Genomic DNA, 20,490 nt, shown 5'->3' with positions numbered 1-20,490 from the left:
GGAGCTGACTCCACAGGGGTGCCTGGGCCATTTTCCACCCACTTCCTGTGTCCTCTGGGGTTCCTTAGGGCACTGGCTGAGTTTTTGCAAGGAGGTGTGGGCTAGAGGTAGGATGGGCAAGACAGTGCATTAAAAACACCAAGCGCGGTGCGGGGGAGAGTGCAGAGCGTGCCGTCCTCACCTGCGGCGGACAGGAGGGAGGAGAGGGAGGGAGCCCTGGGGAGAAGCCCAGCAGCTAGCAGAGTTCCAGGGCAGATTAGCCACAGCCGGAAGCCAACAAGGGCGCCAGATAGTTTCATTATGGAATGGTTAGTTATCACATTAGCTGCTAATTTTGTCTGTCAGCTCGGGAAATGTGCTCCTTCCACCAGCACGGCCACAGCCACTGGATTCAGCACTCTCCAGTAGGGCCTCTTCCAGCATCACGATGCTCCCTTCTCTGTTTGATTTGTTTTTAAAAATTAAATCTGAGTCTGGAGACTTCCTTCTCCCAGACCATCGTGGATGTCCTGGACCTGTGGATGTCCTGGACCTGTGCTGTGGTCTGCAGCGTGCCGCTGTGCGCCTCTCAGAATGGTGAGGCTCCAGTTAACCGTAAACCCAGAATCAATCCCACTAGCCCCAGGGGCCACTCAGCGTGTCTGGAATCTGCCTCAGGGGAACGCAAGATAATTTTTTTAAAAAAGAATTTAAAATTCCTCAAGAGGCTGGCTACTTGGAGGCCTGACTTTTTAACATGTATTTCCATCCTACCTCTTTTTAAAAACAAAAACAAAAACTATTTAATATATATTATCACTAACCTAATAATTTAACAAAAATACCCCAAAGGCCGAGTTTGGGCCCAGCTGTGAGGCATCCCTCATTATTATACGAGTGTTCTCACTTTGTTGTTACTACTTTTGGTTTTGGTTTTTCTGCCTCGTGCTTCTTGGCCAGCTCCTTTCTGACTGTCGTAGGGTGGGGCTGAGAAGGTCTGACACCCTCCTCCCCGCAGACGCACACACGTTGCCTCTGGGAGGAGTGGAAGTGGCTGATGACTGGGCGAGGGTGCAGGGGTTTTTTGTGTTTTGTTTTTTAAATTGTCTCTGGGTTGGTCACCTTCCTTAGAATTCATAGTTGTGATTTTTTTTTAATTTGACAGTGAAAAAATGTGTAGCATACCTATTTCTCAGACCCAAGGCCACAGACTGGGAGCCAGGTGTATATTGCTTAAAATGAGGCTTGTTAGTCTCTGAAGAATGAGAGGGACCCACTGTAGGAGCCGCGTGCTAGACCCCATCATGCGTTCACTCCACCCCGTCTGGTGCCATTTGTCTTTATGGTCTTCGGGGTGACTTTTATTTTCGTCATCTCTCATGAGCCAACCACAAGGGTGTTTCCTTTCTGTGCCTTGGGGTTAATCCTTTTTGGGTCAGACTTACACAGCCTAGCGGTTTAGGGCATGGGCTGTGGAGCAGCTGGCCTGAGTTTTAATCCTGACTCTGCTGCTTAATAGTTCTTTGATTTGGGGGCAGGTTACTTGCCTCTCTGTACCCGTTTCCTCATCCCGAAAATGGGATCCATAATAGTGGCTGTTTCTCACGGTTGTGTGAAAAAACACTATTCTGTATGTGCAGAGTTTAGCACATAGTAAGTGTTCAATAATTGGTATTATTTCAGGGAACAGAAATGCATTCAAATGAGTACAAGTAAAAAGAGGCCTATTGAAAGATGCCCGAGGGTCCAGCCCCCTCCCTCCTGCCACCTCCCAGCGGCTGCACCCTCCCTCACTCTTTTTTATTATTTATTTATAAGCATTGGTAACGCAGGTGCTTTTGCAACGAGTAAAAGGATCCCGTTGATGTCCCATGGGCACACTGGTGGCTACTGGGGCCTCCACCTCGGGAGGGTGGGTTTTTGACGCGAGAACTCCGTTCCCTCTCGTGTGTCTTGCTGCACTCAAGACCAGGTAGAAACTAGTGATGGGAGCCTGGGTCAGGATTGAGGAGAAATACATCCCTTTTCTAGCTCAGCTGTGATTTGATGCTTAATTTTTCGCCATCATTGATGATTAACTAAATGGTGTCTAACAAGAACACGCGTATTTATTGAGCACTTAGCCTGTATGGGCCACTGTTCTGGTGCCTTCTGTGTGCTGATTGATTTAATCCATATCACTGCGTGATGCAGTAGATGCTATTATTTTCCCCATTTTACAGATGAGGAAACTGAGGGCAGACGGGACGGCCACTCTCCCAAGCTCACACCCAGCCAGGCTCCAGGGCCTATGCTCTCAGCTGCTCTGTTGCTGCAGCTCTGTCAGGCACAGATGTTTATAACACAGATGAGAGGCACTAGTTCACTGTGAGCTGAAATGGATTCTCCCTTTTATTCTCTTTTCAGGAAACAAAAGAGGAGAAGTCTTCCTATAATTGTCCCCTGTGTGAGAAGATTTGCACTACACAGCATCAGTTAACTATGCACATTCGCCAGGTTTGCTGCTGCTTTTGTATTTTCTTTGTTAAGAGAGGGGGTGGGATTTTATCTTAATGGATGAATTGTGGCTGTTTAATTTAGATTTAATATTCTTAATTTTGAGGGGCAGTTATGAAATAATTTTTGTGTGTCCGTGTTACTGTGACAGAGTCCCAGGTCAACACAGAATATCTTTTTGGAATTTAGCAAACATCTAATTAACTAACCACATATAACAGAAGACTTTTCGTCATCTGTGACTTGTCATTGTGAACCAAAGTTCCTCACAGTACAGTGAGATTATAGATGTAGAACCTAATTCTATATATGGCTATATACTTACATCATATAGCAGGGAATTGCCTTGATTTGGGATCTCTTTTGGCTTTTCTTCTTTATTGTAAGATTTATCCTTCTCCCTGCCTGCTGTGGCTGGTTCATGACAAGTATTGAATCTAGAACAGTGAAGGACTGACAATATTCAAATCATAACGTGGTACTGAATAGTAGCATCATTTAGTAACTTGGGTTTGATAGAACAAAATATTTATTTGCCTGTGGTCTCAATAGATTCTGATTTTCGGGACGATATTTTTAAATGAAAAAGAAATTGCTGAGAATTGTTAGTTTTCTTTAATAAAGCTCTGAATGTGCACTTCATAATCACCTCGTTTTGACCCGTCTTCCTAAGTGACCACTGCGATCATTGCTTTCTGCAGCACAACACAGACACTGGAGGGGCCGACCATTCATGCAGCATTTGCGGGAAGTCGCTGAGCTCGGCCAGCTCCCTGGACCGCCACATGCTGGTGCACTCTGGGGAGAGGCCTTACAAGTGCGCTGTGTGTGGCCAGTCTTTTACCACCAACGGGAACATGCACAGGTGGGTGAGGGCAGCCTTTGCCTGCTGGCTAGAGCCTGCAGGTTGACAGAAAGCAAAGTGCCCTTCCATCCATCTTACCTAAAGACACAAAGAGTTCTGTTCACCGTGTGGAAAAGCCAGAGATGGTTTTGTTTGCCTGCCTTGCACAGTCTCCAGTGTGTCAGAGGTGTCTGCTCAAGGAAACAGAAGTACCTGGGCTAGGTCTTTGGCCGATGGGGGAATCTTCAGGGTGACCCTTTGCCAGGTGGAGTTTCTTTGTTTAGGTGCCAGAGGTGGGCAGCTTATCAGACACAGAGGAACCCTAGAGGATTAGCAGAGTAACCCTTGCCTTTTTAAAACTATTTGCATATGCCTACCAGATACCCTGCAGGGTGAAAATTTTCTGGAGCAGTTGAATAAATAGTTAAGTGGGCTGGTCATAGAGCTTAAGGATAAGATAGGATAAAATGAGAAAGAAAATCTGATAAATGTCAGGAATCTACTTCCTGAGGGAGAAAGAGGCTTACTCAGAAGTAGAAGGGAGTTCAGTGGTGGGTATATTAAAATGTGGGAGGAACCAATGGAAAATGCACTTTACAGACCGATTACTTATGTTTTAAGGGTTAGAACAGATTTTTTTTTTTAATGCTTTCTTTTTTTATACACGCATTTAGGAACATTGGAAATCCAGGAAAACATTTTAAAGGGATTCAGAATTTCACCTTCTCAAAAAATCAGGCTGTTTTTATTTTTCCATATTCCCTTTTAGGCGTTATGTTGATTTCTTTTAAAGAGTTGACCAACATTGGTTTTTACATATTTATTCCAAAGAAGACTTTATATAGTTGTGAAATTAATATTTTATCATATATAAATACTCAAACAAGATGGTCCAGTTTATTCCAACTGAAATCATTTTATGATCCTCTGATGGTGTACTTGGGACATACTGGTATAGTGGTGAATTTCTGGATTTTTGGAATTAGGCTCCTGATTTCACATCTCAGCTCTGCTACTTGTAAATTTTCCATCCTTGAGCAAGTTGCGTAACCTTGGTACCTCACTTTCCTTCTCTTTAAAATGAGATTTTTAATGAGGATTTGGAGATGAGTTGAGCCCATGGCAGGCGCTCAACCAGTGCTATTTATTATTTTTATTTGCATTTCTGAGTAATGCTGCAATAATTTGAATCCTGTGGATTTCTCAGTCTGAACTCCTAGATGTAGGGTAGAGTATGACATGAAAGGTATCAATCACTATTTTAAAGAATTTTGATGAAGTGGGTTTTTTTTTTCCATATAAGTTCCAATCCAATCTCCTTTGCCCCTCATCTCCTCCTAGGAGTGTTTTTGGGTACAAAGGAGGAAGTGAATACTGTCATCGTTTTTTAATATATTTTACATTTTAGCTTTTTACTTTTTTACCTCCACATCAACCTCTTAGTATCATTTTGCCTTCTGTTTGCCATTCGTTTTGTTTTGCCTTCTCCTTTTATCCCACCTGCAAAAAAAAAAAAAAGTCCTTTGTCGCTTGTGTATTTGACCCCTCAAAATCTGGTCCTAGAGGTATTGCCTGTTCCCTTCTTGGGGGTTTCCCCGCTTTCTCCTACCCAATTTTAGAACATTTTCATTACCCCCAAAAGAAACCCCATACCCATTGTCAGTCACTTCTCCTTACTACCCACCCTCCAGGCTTAGGAGAACACTCATCTACTTCCCCTCTGTTGATTCACCTATTCTGGACTTTTCACATAGCATGCGGTCTTTTGTGACCAGCTTCTTTCACTTAGCATTAATGTTTTCAAGATTCATCTATGTTGTAGCATCTATCAGTATTTTATTATTTTTTATTGTCATATAACAGTCCATTGTATGGACATACCACATTTTATTCACCACTTCATCAATTGGTGGACATTTGAGTCATTTTCACTTTTTGGCTATTATGTATAATGCTGTTGTGAACATTGTTGTACAGGTTTTGTGTGGACATGTGTTTCCACTTCTCTTGGGTAGATACTTAGGAGGGGAACAGCTGAGTCGTGTAGTAACTCCATGTTTTAACATTTTGAGGAACAGCAAAGCTGTTTTCCAGAGCAGCTCCATCATTTTACACTCCCACCAGCAGTGTGTGAGGGTGCAGCTTTACACATCCTTGCCAACACTTGTCTTTTTCGTCACAGCCACCCCAGTAGGTGTGAAGTGAAATCCCCATGCACTCATAATTTTAGTTTTCACATTTAAGTCTACAATTCATTTTAAGTTGATATTTGTGTCTAGTATAAGGAAGGAATCCAAGTTCAGTCTTTTGTACTATTTGTTTAAAAACTTTTCTTTCCTCATTGAATTATCTTACCACTTGTCAAATTTCAGTTAACCGTAAATGTAAGGATTTATTTCTGTACTCTCAGTTCTGTTCCATTGATACGTATGTCTATCCTGAGGCCTAACAATGTATTGATTACTGTAGCTTTTGGTAAGTTTTGAAATTGGGAGGTGTGACTCTTCAAACTTAGATCTTTTCCTAGATTGTTTTGGCTATTCTGGGTTGCTTGCATTTCTGTGTGAATTTTAGGGTCAGCTTATCAATTTCTGCAGAAGACAGCTGGGAAGGTTATAGGGATTTTGCAAAACGTGTAGGTCAGTTTAGGGGCATTGCCATCTAACAATATTAAATCTTTGAGCACGGGATATTGTCCATTTATTTAAGTCTTAATAATTTCTTTCCACTGTGTTTGATCGTTTTTAAGAGTGCAAGTTTTATATTTATTTATAAATTTATTTATTTATTTATTTATAAATATATTTATTTATTTTAAATTTTTTCCAAAGTGTTTTATTCTTTTTAGTGGTATTGTAAATGGAATTGTTTTCTAATTTTGTTTTTTGACTGTTAGTTGCTAATGTATAAAAATAACAATTCAAATTTTATATTGGTTTTGTTTCCTGCAACCCTTCTGATCTTGTTTATTCATTCTAATAGTTATTTGGTGGATTCCTTAGGATTTTCTATATCTAAGATCATGTCATCTGAAAGTAGAGAGAGTTTTCCTTTTTCCTTTGAAACATTTATTTATTTTTCTTGCCTGCTAGCCGGGGCTAGACCCTCCAGTGTGATGTTCAATAGAAGTGAAAAGAATGGACATCCTTGTCTTATTTCTGATCTTATGGAGGAAAGATTCAGTCTTTTCCCATTAAATATGCTGTTAGTTGTAGGTTTTTCATAACTGCCCTTTATCAGTTTTGAAGAAGTTCCTTTCTATTCCTAGTTTGCTTGCTGTTTTTATCATGAAAAGGTGTTAGATTTTGTCAAAGGCTTTTTCTACATTTATCAAGATGGTCAAGTTGTTTTCCTCCTTTATTCTGTTTTGGATGTTAAATTAACCTTATTCCTGAGATAAATACCACTTGGGCACAATGTATAGTCATTTTGTCATATGTTGATAGATTGGGTTTGCTAGTGTTTTGTTAAAGGTTTTGCCTATATTTATAGGCAAAGAGATATTGGTCTGTAGTTTTCTTGTGATGTCCTTTGCTGGTTTTTGTATCAGGGTAATATTAGCCTCAGAGAGTGAATTTGGAAATATTCCCTCCTCTGTTTTTTGGAAGAGTTTGTGAAGAGTTGGTATTAGTTCTTTTTAATTAAATATGTGGTAGAATTCATCAGTGAAGCCATCTGGGCTTTTCTTTCTGAGAAGTGTTTAAATTACTAATTCAGTCTCTTTACTTGTGATAGGTCTGTTCACATTTTCTGTTTCTTCTTGAGTCAGTTTCAGGAGTTAATGTCTTTTCTAGAAATTTAGCCATTTTGTCTGAGTTATCTAATTGGTTGCCATACAGTTGTTCATAGTGTCCCCTTATAATCCTCTTTATTCTGTAAGGTCAATAGTAATGTCTCCTCTTTCATTCCTGATTTTAAAAATTTGAGCCTTCTCAATTTTTTTCCTCAGTCAATCCAGCTGAACGTTTGATGATTTTATTGGTCTTTTCAAAGAACTTTTGATTTTGTTGATTTTTCCTCTGTTGCTTTTCTGTTCTCTACTTCATTAATTTTCCACTCTGAACATGATTTTTTTCCCTCCTGCTTGCTTTAGGTTTAGCTTGCTCTTCTCTTTCTGGTGTTTTAAGGTAGAAGATTAGACTGTTTATTCGAGAACTTTTTTTAGTAGAGGCACTTACAGCTCTAAATTTCCCTTTAAGCATTGCTTTCATCACATCCCATAAATATTTGTGTGTTGTGTCTTCTTTTTCATTCATCTCAAAGTATTTTGTAATTTCCCTGTGATCTCTTCTTTGGTTATTTAGGAGTATGTTCAATTTCCACATATTTACAATTTCTCAAATTTATTTCTATTATTAATATCTAATTTCATTCCATTGTAGTTGGAGAACATACATTCTGTGATTTCGATTTTTTTTTTTAATTTATTGAGGCTGGTTTTATGGCCTAGCATATGGTCTGTCCTGGAGAACATCCCACGTCTGTTTGAGAAGAGCATGTATTCTGCTGTTGTTGGGTGGAGTGTTTTCTCGATGTACTGTCAGTTCCAGCTGGTTTATACACTGTTTAAGTCTTCTGTTTCCTCATTGATTTTCAGTTATCTTTATGTGCTCTACATGTAAGGTTTGTACAGTTATCCTCCCATTTTGCAGATAAGGAAACTTGCTTAAGATCAAAGTCAGTGCCGAGGTTTGAACATAGGCTGTCAGGCTTAGAGGCCATGAGGAATAATTGATACAGCTTTCGTGTCACTTTGCGTATTAGAAAAAAAGCACTCTTTCAAGCTTTACCCTCTTTAGGAATAATTTCATGTTGTTGTAGAGTATTATTTTCATTGTCAAACTATTTGAGCCATACTACTAGCATAGTACACTCTATTTCATGAGCATGGAATCGCTTTTTATTGATTTTTTTAACAGTGTGTTGTTTGTGAATTATATTGAATTTTTTATAGCCCAACCCTTGATATTACCCTAAGATGCATTTCTCATTTATGCACAATGCATATTGGAGTTGTTTGTAAATTACTGTTTATAAGTATTTTTTTAAAGCAGGCCTTAGGGATGTTTGTGCTAATTTTGTGCTGATTTTATTGTGAGTCATCTTGATCTGGAGGAGAGGGCTAATCGTTGGGGGCTGAGTTCTAGTCCTAATTCTGCAGAATGTTTCAGAAATCTGTCGATTTTTCTATACTTTACCAAAATGGCACGGTAAAACCTCACTTAGAACTTGTATTCAAATGCAGTGTTTGTGAAAGCATTGTGAAGGCTTACCGTGTACTAGGGAAATGTCCTGGGTGAGGGGTGTTCCTGAGTTTGTATTTTCAGAGCTGAAGGCACCCTTGTGATAATCTTTGAGAGGTATGCACTCCTAGCTGTGTGACCCCAGCAGGTTAATTAACCTCTCTGTGTTTTGGTTACTTCATCTGTAGAAGGCAGGGATATCTGTACCAATGGTAGCATTGTGGGGATTCATGAATTAACACATGCAAAGCACTTAGGATAATGTTAGTTAATCACTACTTATAGATAAATTTAAATAAGTGGTCACTAGTGTTGTGATGGTGGTGGTGCCTCTGAAGGGAAGTATGGCAACTGACTATGCATATGTTGCCAGAACATAAATGAAAGGTTGTCTTTTCTTTCACCTTTTGCTACACTAACCCTGTAATTTAAATACCAAAAAATTTATTTAGAATATTCGAGTTTATCACACTGCATTTATTTTTGTCTTCCCTGTAGAAAATTGCAAACAATGGGTTAAAAGAACATTTGGTGTTCAGTAATCAGTCATAGTCATTACCACCTTCACTTGTTGGTGAATCTGTACTTTTGAAAACAAAAATTATAAAAATGTGAAAACACTGACAAAAATGTGCCAGAAAGAGTAGAGTTAGATTTATTTGTCCTGGTGGATCTGTTCCAGAATCGGATACTCGAACAGTGAGCTGTGATCTCTCCTGAGCACATACGTGTGTTACATTAATCAGGGGCCGGAGCTGCCCTGGGATGTGTGTGCAGGGATTAAGAAAGAAGAGTGAAAACCTGGGTTGTGATTAGCTGCGTCCTTGCTTCCAGAGCCTAGAAGGAAGTCAGTGGACTGTGTGTGTGGCACTCAAGACCAGAGTTCTGCTTCTCACTTTTCTTTGCTGCTGCTGCTTCTCAAGGTCTGCAGCCGCCATCAGTGGAGCCAGGAGCTCACAGGTCGGGGCTCTGGAGCCCCTGCTAAGCCTGGGCCGGTGCACCCGCCCCCGAGCCCCTGTTCTGCCTTGTTTCTAACCTGGCCTGGGCCCCCTTTCCTGTGTCAGTTTCGTGTGACACGGCTCTGGGCTCTGGTTTTCAGTACACCCCCTTTGGGGGTGCAGATTCAGTAAGACCCCTGCCGTGACATGAGTCCCTGTGATGCAGATATTTAGATCCGATTCTCCAAGGCCCGATTCCATAAGGCTGGTCTGCAGACTCCTAGTGCTCCTTCCCTTGGCCTCCTGCTCACCCTGTTCCAAAGGTCATCTGCACATGCATGCATGCTGCACACCTCCGTGTGCACGTTCTCTTGGGTAAGCCCCACCTTCCCCAGGTTTATTGCTGAGCACCACATGTGGGAGGCAGATCTGTGTTCCACCCCAGATTTTTGTTGCCTCAGCACCCAGAGGGCCTCATTATACGTTTCACAACGTGGACCCCGAGAACTATGTCCTTTTCAATTTGAGGTTATTCCTAGCTGATAATGAGGTACTCTTTGCAGTCACCCACTTTGTAAAGCAACTCACTGTATCCCTTTGGCCACTAGTCATTTTATAAGTGTATTTGTTATCTTTGTTTATTAGGCTAGTTGGCCTTTTTGTAGAGTTTCCTTTACCTTAGTTTCATGAGAGGACCATCAGCACATAATCAACCCAATAGAATTATCATATTAGTAAAAGAAAACTAAACACAGAATCGGAGCAGATTAAATTGTTACGTGCCGTCATGTTGATAGTTGCACTGTAGCTCTGATGCAGCCCATAACTTATTATAATTTAATTCCAGTAAATACATTTAAATGATATTTAAAACTGATTGTATATTTGGTAACTAGGGACACTAGAGTGATGCAAATTCCAGCTCATTTTGAAAAAGGCTGGGGGAGGGACCGTCTCAATTTATTACCGTATCTAGTACAGTTTTTCAAGTTAACGCTTCCCTGGCTGCAGATTCTCATGTTTTTGAGGTTTGAAAGTCCTTTATCCCAAACCTTTCTAACCACAGCTTAGTTCCTGAGCAGAATAACAGGCTGCCATCACAGTGCAAAACATGTGTCACGGAAATATCACTGTGGCTCCAGCTTTTAACTTCCCAGAACTCTTTATCAGTTGCTCCCATGTTGAAAATTTGGATTGAGCAGTGCTTGTCTTCCAAAACAAACTTGGGAAACTGAGCCAGAGCACGCCCTCTCGGAGAGCTCAGTGTAGGAAAAAGGGCACTGAGCTTTGCAATTTGCAAAACTTTCCAAAAAGTGCTAGACGGCAGAGCTATGAAGAAGTGATGATACTTGAGAGGGTTGCAGTGGATCTCATTTGGAAAGAATCAGACCTCTGAAATGGGTATTTTTCTTTTGCCTTGGAAAACAAGAAATTAATTTCCACTTTGCTCCTCATCTTACAAACTCTAGACTTTTAAGCTGTAAAGAGAGTCACGGAGTCATGTTGAGGACACACAGGAGAGAGACCCTGACCAGAGCAAGCTTTCCTAACTTCTCCATTCTTTGGAAGATATATCCTTTGGAGGATAACACATCCTTCAGAGAGCAGGGATGTATTATCATTTCAGCTGTGTGTTTAGAAGGTGAGGCAGGGACATCCCTGGAGTGTCATCTGCTTGTTTTGCTTTCCTCCTGCAATGGGCATGCATGCCTTTGTCCATGGCTAAGTACAGGAGACACAGGCCCTGAGGATGCCGCTGGATAATGGACAGTCTTCAGGAACAGAGGCTTATGTGTTCCTATTATGCTGGAAAAAAACATTTCGCCGCACAGAAATATGACCTATTCCGTGACGAATGAGACCGCGGAGGCTCTGAATTTAGCACACTACTCTCAGATGCTTCGGCGCAGCCAGCCCTTGGCATGTGCAGCTGAACGTGGGTATCGGGACAGGTGGCCGGCATTGAAGGACAGAAGGAGCAGACGTGGGACATGTCGGCGGGGGGCGGGGGGGGAGTGCCTCTTTGCCTCCGAGCCCCGCAGCGGGAGGGCCTTGCGAAATCAGCCGTGGTAATAAGTGAGTTTCTGAGGGCGCCCTGTTACTAGTTTTGTACCTGCCGCCTCTCGAGTGGAGGTGCGCGTGCAGAGGCTCAACTAGTCCCATCTTGAAATGAGTTTTAATCACAGTTGCCTGCTTCCTGACATCTTCCCTGGAGGGAAGGAAGGGATTGGGTCAGCTCACATGCAGAGAAAGTATTGTAGGATAAAAATCTGTGGGTCACCCTACCCAGGACTGAAAACTTTGTTTCCTTGGAAATATTTCTATAAAAAAGAAGGGGAAAGTGATTATATAATAACACGCTTCTTATCTATAACTAAGTATCTGTTCCTTAGGGGGGAAGACAAATCAGAAGAAAATACGTTTCTGGGACGCTCGGAGGTCTTTACACACTCAGGTCTGCTTAGAAGATGATAAACGTCACAGCCCTCTAAAGATTGTTGAGGGGTTTGTGTGGATGAGATTTTAATGTCGTGTACACGGTCAGCACAACTGTATGAACTGTGCTGGACATGTGATCCTCACATCTGGTGGCTGTTCGTTGACTATATGGTAGTTTCATGATAGCAGTTGGGTATCAAGGCAGTTTTGGTATATTTAGTACTCTGTACTGAAACAGTCAGACATACTTCGGGTGCAGTTTAGAAAGCCTTTTCTATTACAAGGGATGAAACTTTTTTCTTTTTAACCAGAAAGAAGAAAGTCGTTAAAGTATAATACCCCATTCCCTGATCACTTGACTTAATATGCTTTTCACTCTCTTGAGTCTACATTATTAAAAGGCTGAGAATTTTCCCCTCGAGAGTAAACATTTGTACATCTATTTATCACAGCAAAATGTCTAAGTTACCGCTTTCCCTCAGTAGCATTATTAATTTTTCACCAAATGAGTTTATTTGTTTGACTATACTTAAACGTTTTTAGCCTTTCTTCACATCTCATTGGCTGGAATTGAAATTTGTATGCATTTATTTTAACTTAATAGTTGTTTAAATAAAGGCGGCCTCTCTGTGGGTCCTCTGAGAGCTCTTCCTTCCTCTCTGGCTGTGGCTGATAAAGGATGCTCCATGGAATGGGGGAGAGGGCCTCCGTTTCTTCATCTATAAATGGGGGTGACGTTTTGCTCACAGAAGTTGTTGTTATGAGGATTAAGTGCTATATAATACATACCCAAGCCTCTGGCTTACATAAGATATTTGACAAACAGTAGTCCCCTTCCTTGCTTTTCTCCCCGAGGAAAGTTCAACCCACTGGTCACTCCTCCGTGCCGGTAAGCATGAGTATTTACAAAACCAAGAAAATAGACTCTGTGCCCCTTCGACCATAAGGATTTCAGGCCGTGTCCTACGTTCATGACGGTGTGAGAGCCGGGTTTCGTGTGCCATACACCTTTTCTGAATTGTGCACATCCTCGTTATTATTTGAACATTTCTGGGTTTTTTTGGATTGCTTGTTCTGTGGTGTTTTTACATTTTTTGTGTGGATTTTCACTTACACTATTAGATGAGAGTCTGTGGTTCTTTTCAGAATTCTTACTTTACATTTTAGAAATCTGCATGTAGTAGAAAGCTACCACTCTTCTCTGAGAGAAAGAACAGGTCAGAGTGATTTGTCACAGAATTTTATTCTTCACATGAGACACAAAGTGTAAGAAAATAGCAGAGCTGGAAGTTGACCCATTTCAGTTGACACTCTCTTGTGCAGCCTGTTTTGTGTTTGCTAGACTGACATCCTCCAAAATATTTTTCCTTCTACTTTGTGTTTTCTCTATTCTAATACCCCTTTAACCCCTTCAGAAGAGCTTTTTTTTAAAAAAAATTATATATTTTTGGCTGCGTTGGGTCTTTGTTGCTGCGTGCAGGCTTTCTCTAGTTGCGGTGAGCGGGGGCTACTCTTCGTTGCGGTGTGCGGGCTTCTCTTGTTGCGGAGCGCGGGCTCTAGGCGTGCGGGCTTCAGTAGTTGTGGCGCACGGGCTTAGTTGCTCCGCAGCATGTGGGGTCTTCCCGGACCAGGGCTCGAACCCGTGTCCCCTGCATTGGCAGGCAGATTCTTAACCACTGTGCCACCAGGGACACCCTAGCACAGCTTATTTTATTTTATCGTTTTTGAAAGGCTAATTGAAAAATGTCCTTGTGCTGTGTCTCACTTTTGATTCTGCGTTTTCCTCTGAAGGACCAGTTCAAGTTCACTTATGCTGGAGAGAGTTTATTCATAGGACCGTCGGAGTGCAGGGAGGTGGTAAACACCAGCCAAGCGTTTTTCCTTGTATCACTGTTTCTCACATTTACGATCTGCTTCCTAATTAAATCGTTTCTTACCATTTGGCAACCTGGATGCTGACGTTTACAACTTAGCTTTTTTTCTGTTTTGGCAGAGGTGGTGTTTGTCTATTAGTTTGTTTTTGGAGATTAAGCAAACGCAAAAGAAATTTTGGGTGCAGATGATTTGGTATTTTTGACCTATCTTGTCAAACTATTTCGAAAGCTCAGCTGCACCAGGTAAAACTGGTAAATGGCATCAAAATCTGGAGCATCCTTGCTTGCCCACACTTGAGCCACCTGGCAGTTGTGCACGCTGGAAATCAGGTCATGGGAGGCAAGGTGTGTGTCTGCTGGGGTGGGATGCGACCCGGGGAGCTGGCCTCTGCCCTCTTCTCCTCTGCACACTCCCCTCATCTGATGACCCAAGAACTTTGAGCAGATCATGAGTGTGGGTCCCATTTAGTTTTATAATGTGAAAGTAGCAAGGTGAGGAGGAAGGCGGGAGAGGGCGAGTCTGACTGCCAGTGTTAGATCACAAACTTAAACCTGCAGGGTGCTGGCTTCAGGCCACGCAGCATGTCCTGCTTTATACCTTGCATTTTTCCGCCTTTGTTTAAATATTCAACCTGTCCAACCTGTTTGGGCTGAACAAGCTGGTGCTAGCAAACATCGAAACTGTCAACGTTTTTCTGATTTGTTAAGGAAGGTGATTAGCAGCAAATTCTGCACCCCGCGCCCCCTCCCAGAAAAAGTGAACAAGTAGCACAAAAATCTTAGCACGTGTATTTACCACACTGGATACCCACTCTCTCCCTTGGGGCGTGTGTGTGTGCTGGTGACCTTTCTCCTTTGCTTCCTTCAGGGCTCTGGGTTGATGGAAAGCTTGTTGGCCTTCAGTGGGGAGAGAGTTTGTGTTTCCTTAAACCGGAGATGCGGTTGCATAATGGGTTCACTGGGATGCCGCGACGGCACTCCAGTCTCACTCTCTGAGCTTTTATATAACCCAGCGCCCTCGGGAGGCTGTGCCGGTTGTGCAGGTGAGAAGACAGGTCTGCAATGGCGCGGAGTTTAGCCAAGGTCCAAGCACATCTTGGACCCTCCTTCCCGGGCTCCTTCCCCCACAGCACATCATGTGGTGCTGTGTGTCACCGCTGGCCAGCCTTTATCCCACTTAGATAGCGGGGACTGCAGTCACAGACAGGGGCCCTGTGATCTAGTTCGTTTCGCAGGTGAAGTTTGTCTTTGGAGCCCTGTTCATTTTCTGTCTGCCTCTGCTGGCCCCTGAGGCGTGGAGGATGGTGTCCCCACAGTGGTGGTGACCTCCTGCACCCACACCCACACCTGCCCTCTCCCTGCGGTGCGTGGCAGTCCGTCTCAAATGGCCCGGCGCAGGCACTGCTCGTTCGTCTTTTGGAAAAGGCTGGGGGGCAGCAAACGGTGCCGTGGCACCCCCTTATTACCAGGGAGTCCTCTCTTCCTCCTTGCCCAGAAAGGATGTGAATAACTGGGCTCTGCGGAAAGGTCTGGTGCCTTGCGCATTTCCATTCTACCGTGAAGCATTGGTCTGGGAATTGGCTTGACTGGCTTTGTAGCTGTTTGCCACCGAAGGGCCTTCTTGGGGAGGCGGTGGCGGGTGCCCCCCTCAGAGGTGATGGCTCCCAGCAGAGGGCCTCCATCACCCAAGACCACAGATACGAGTCACTCTTGGGACAGGGCCAGCTCTGAGTGTGGGGCGACCCCCCGGGCTGTATGGGAAGGTTGAAGAAATGGAGGCGTTTAGCCCAGGGAAGGGAAGAGTTCGTACAACATGACGGCTGCCCGGAAACACCTAGGGGCTGTCAAGGGGGAAAGCGGTCATTCTCGTCCTCTGGATTAACACAGGAGGGGCCTGGCAGGCTCATTCAACTCTCTGTGCATGAGAGAGTTCTCTGTGCATGAGAGAGCAGTCAGCTCATCCAGCCTCTGGGGTCTTCAGTTAGTTTGTTTTTTTTCAGAATCTTTAATTTTACATGGAAATAGGTACTCAGTGTCTTTGTGGGTATTAAAAACAAAGGAGCCAAATAATGCATGGAGAGTGTTATAACAAATGAAAGATTATTTTAGCAAAACAAGGGCAGATAAAGAGGGAGAAGTACAAGAGGGTGCAGGGTATTCGGATTCAAAGTCATGGCTGTTAGGAACAAGGTCTAGAATAAAATTTTTTTACAAGTTGATATTTATTGACGTGGGCCCACTGCCACACTCCCTGCACTGGATTTGAAAGTCAGGAGAGGAGGACGGGCCTTGAGAGTGGGCGGCACGGGCCCTCTGTTGTCTAAGTAGACGGTCGATAAGAAGAGAGCGTGTCCCTCGATTCTGTTCTGAAGTCAGTGGCTCCCAGTGTCAACGTGAAAGTAGGGAAGGAACGCAGCAGCCAAAGATGGCCTTACTCCTGCCTGAAGGATGGCTGGGAGAGCGAGGACGGGAGGGGAAATATTCTTCAGGCGTCGTGACCCCAGCCCTGTTCATCAGTGAGGAAGTGTTTGTACCAATGTCTCCCACGAGACTAAGAGGGAGAAGGAACCCAGAGACAGGGGAACAGAAATCAGGTCCAGCCAGAGCTGGAGCCCTGAGTCGGGCTGGAGAGCCTCTCTGGGCTGGGGAGCTCTGGAGGAGGAGAGTGCAGAGGCATTTATTTGTTAACGAGAAATGTGGACCTGAGCCCCGATGCATCCTGCCTCGAATTAAGATTCCCTGACTTCTCGCACAGTTTCAGAGCATCCTTGCACTGGCGGCAGCGGAGCTCAAGGCTACAGTCAGCGCGAGGAGAGAGATTCTCTGCTTTGGGGTGCGTCTCCCTAGGGTCAGGGGAAGAGGAGCTGCAGGGAAAGGCTGACGTGCCATGTTCTGCCCCTGAGTGGAGGCAGGGGCAGGAGGATGAAACCTCCTTTGTCGCAGCCTCCACCAGCCACGTGGCAGAGGCCCCGGAGGCGGGCTGCAGCCTCCAGGCATTTTGTCCAGGGCCGCCACCAGGAGCTCCTGGCAGAGGATTCCTGCAGCCAGCCTGCGGACAGTGGGGGAAGCCTCCCTGAGGTCTGCGCCTCTCTCAGGCCCGACTGCTAGACGTTCCCGAGGGTGCTGTCTCTTCAGTCTGCAAGGCTGCTTACACCACCAGCAGACCTTCCTCCACACCCTGGCACAGCTGGCGTGACCTGCCTTCTGGATAAGCATGACTGAACCTGAGCAACACCCGAATCATCAGAAGGTGCCTTTGGGCCCACAGGTGGAGCCACATGGGAAAGAGCTCCCCCGCCAGCCCCTTGTCCACCTGTCTTCACTCCCCAGCCCGTCCTTTGGCAGCACAGGGCGTGATTGACTGACAGGCGTCACTCTCGGCTCCGCACCCTGAAACTCCTCCCCTAAACATCTGTCAGGGAAGCGCACACAGATCTTTCTGGAGACTCCTTTGCTTTGGCCCAAAAAATAGGTTGTAGAGGTCCGATCCTCTTAATGTTGTTCATTCCCTCTTTGGTCATCACGAGGCCTTGTAAGAGCAGAGCTAGCACGGGGTATGGACGGGGAGGTGTCTGTAAAAACAGACAGGCTGTAAAAACCTGTGCGACCTTGGCTGACTTCAGTCTGGCGGGGCCCTGAGCCATGCTGGGTGCTGGTGTTGTGTACAGTTTGTGTCCTGTTTACTGAAAGAGTGACCTTCCGATGCCGTTCACTCAGAGGATTCAGCCCCTAGATCAGTAAAACCTATGTGGAAATTCAGGCTGAGAAGTGAGCAGACACTAGAAGTGTCTAGGTGTCACCTAAACTTTGACCTTCACTCATACATTAGACACGGGCAAGCTTGAAGAAGGTTTGAGACTTGCCATGGGGGCACCTTCTACTAGGTGGTCCTTTAAACTTGTTGAAAGTTTTTCAAGGGATTTTAACCCCAAGATAAGAAGGTTAAATTTCCCCGTTTTTGTTACGTATTTATACACGGTAAACTTGTGCAGGTAAACTGCAGAGTGAACCCGGGAGAGGTTTAATGCTTACATCCAAAAAATGTCAACATCGTAGTCCGATAGTTAACGGACCTGTGAACAGTGCAAACAGTTAAGGAATGCAACTGGGATCCAGTGGTTGTCACGCTTGAGCAGGCATGGGTATCAGTGGAGTGAAACCCAGGGTACCGAGCCCAGGCCCAGAGTCGCTGAGTCTGCAAGGCCTTCAGCCAGGCCTGAATTTACATCTGTAACAGCTCCTGGGTAAATGCCAGTGTTTCTGGTCGGAGGACCACAGTTTGCAAACCAGTGCTCTGTAAGACTGGCAGTGTTCTCCGCATTTTACACGTGCGGAATCTGAAGCTAACATACCTAAGTCACTACTGGGGTCTCCCTGGTTAATAGATGGTTACTAAGTGGCGCCGTCTAAAACGTCTTCGATGCTCTGAGACCACCCCAAGGCTTCAGTTGCCGTCACATGGTCTCTCCACCTACTACACCATCTTCGCACCTGAATTTGCTTTTTCACCTACTAAATTCCTGCTTCGTTCTCAGAGCAAGCCAATGCTTGAAGGGTTAAGGGTTTACCTCCATTTCCAAATCACACCTAAGAAAGGCCAGTAGAAAATTCTTGTATTTGGAACTGGAAGTGAGGAAGTTGGGGGAGGAGGGAGGGGTGTGCTCTAGGAATTGGTCTGTCTGCTCTGAGTTACCAGACTGGCATTCAGCTCTCGTACAGGTGTAGTTGCTTTAGCTGTGATATATTCAGTATTCTTACAGACATCCCACCCTAGCTAAAATGGATCTTTTCACATTTTAGAAGTTAAATAATAACATTTACAGGAGGGAAACTTTGAGCTGAAAATATACATCCACCCCAGGATTCAAAGTGCGCTCCTAAAAAGCACTCAGATTTAGATTTTTTTCCCCTTGTTTTAAAAACATCTGCAATATTTGTCATTAGGCATTACTGAAAGAGTCCCCCCACCTCCCAGGAGGGGGCCGGGAGTGCAGTGTTAGGAATGGGAGAAAATTTCCCTTGACTCCTGAAAGAGTTCCGATAAAATGCCTTCCTTAGACCGCAATGTGGCAGGATTTCTACAGTCGATGCGGCCTGCCTCCGAAGGAAATTTCTAGGATTATATGCAGAAAACAGACGTTTACTTTGATTTTACATCAACTTCTCTCTACTGTGGATGTAGGTGTAGTAGTTTTGAATGCATAAATAAAGATGAATTCGAGTAAGAGAAAAAACTACCCCATGTCCTCAGTGTTGATCTTTGGGGTGTTCTTCATCGAGGTCCCTTCACTGTGACACTGTTTTCTCTACCACCTCATATCAAGTTTGTGCACATTAAATCCTAGTAAGGTGAGTGAGAAGTTATCCTGGAACCTGAAGACACGTGTGGTAGTGATGCTGCCAGTGTAGCAGGTTTTCCGCACACACTTCTTCCATCCATCCATTCCCTCCCTCCATCCATCCAGCAGCAGTTGCTGATTCATTCGCCCGCTCTCCATCCGGCCATTTGACCGATATTTATTAACCACTCCCTGTGCACCACCAGGGGCAAGTGCGGAGAACAGGAGAGACAAGATAATGATGAAGCTTTTTGTTCAGTCTGAGCCTAGGAGACAGTCACCTGAGTAAATACCCCGTATTTCCAGTTACTGGTGTGTGCTGTGAAGAAAGTAAAACTGGGTCAAGGGCTGGAGAGCATCTGTGTTGAGTGGGCTGGGGCGCTTGCTGTGACGGCAGGCACCAGCCCTGGAAGGCCGGGGGCAGAGCAGCCTGGGTAGAGGGCACGCAGCAAGTGCACCAGCCCTGGGGTCAGGCTGGTTGGATGCCTTTGAGGGACCTGGAAGGGAGCACTACGTCTGAAAGCACCTTGGATCGGGGTAGGCTGCCGACGAAGGAGGCCCAGGAAGTAGGCAGATCCAAGAGGGGACCATGAGAGGCGTTTACGTGGAGGCGTGTCTGATTTGATCCATGTTTTAGAAGTTCACACTGGCTGCCTTGCAGAGAGTGAACAACAGGAGGGCAAGAGGGAGAGCAGGGCGGCCGGTGTAAGATGTCACGACCAGCCCGTCACGAATCCCGTAGTAGTTGTTTCTGCGGTATATCCACCTGTGGGTATAATGGTACATCAATCCCTGTGCATAGATCTTTGCACTTTTGTCCAATTATTAGTTTTCGAGACAAATTTCTAGAAGTGGAGTCACTGGAATAAAGGGCATATGTGTTTAAAAATACAGATCCCTGTCACTCAGCTACTTTGCAGAAGTGTTGTTACCAGTGTTCGGTACCATCCACAGTGTTGAGAGCCAGCTTTCTGTACCACAGCAATGCTGCATATTTCTCATCCTTGCCCACCTGGAAAGCTCACAGTTTAGGTGCAGGATGGAGGCCGCAGGGCTTGCCAGCAGTTTGAATAAAGGTATCACGGGGGTCTGAGCACGAGCTGAGGGTGTAACGTTGCTGTTAAACACGCAAGGTGGGGGACTTGCCTGGGGTCCAGTGGTTAAGACTCTGAGCTTCCACTGCAGGGGGTTCGATCCCTGGTCGGGGAACCGAGATTCCGCATGCTGTGCAGTGCGGCCAAAAAGTAAAACAAAAGAAAACCAAACCCACACAGGTGGGAACCCCAGCTCCGCTCACACAACCTCAGGACGTGGTCGTCCCAGCCCTCTGTGTACCCT

General features: G+C 44.6%; 1 protein-coding gene across 12 annotated transcripts in view; it reads left to right on the top strand.

Moving 5' to 3' along the window:
- Nucleotides 1-20,490, top strand: part of RREB1 (ras responsive element binding protein 1) — a 187,807-nt gene that overhangs the window by 120,360 nt on the left and 46,957 nt on the right. For all 12 annotated transcript variants that reach the window (XM_059076741.2, XM_067006799.1, XM_059076744.2 and 9 more), the window contains 2 exons: nt 2,386-2,475; nt 3,177-3,340. In XM_059076741.2, coding sequence (XP_058932724.1) covers nt 2,386-2,475; nt 3,177-3,340 — 254 coding nt within the window. The remainder of the gene's footprint in view (nt 1-2,385; nt 2,476-3,176; nt 3,341-20,490) is intronic.

The sequence above is a fragment of the Kogia breviceps genome, chromosome 10 (assembly GCF_026419965.1).
Source record: "Kogia breviceps isolate mKogBre1 chromosome 10, mKogBre1 haplotype 1, whole genome shotgun sequence".
Classification (NCBI taxonomy): domain Eukaryota; kingdom Metazoa; phylum Chordata; class Mammalia; order Artiodactyla; family Physeteridae; genus Kogia; species Kogia breviceps.
This window is presented reverse-complemented; position numbering and strand designations above follow the sequence as displayed.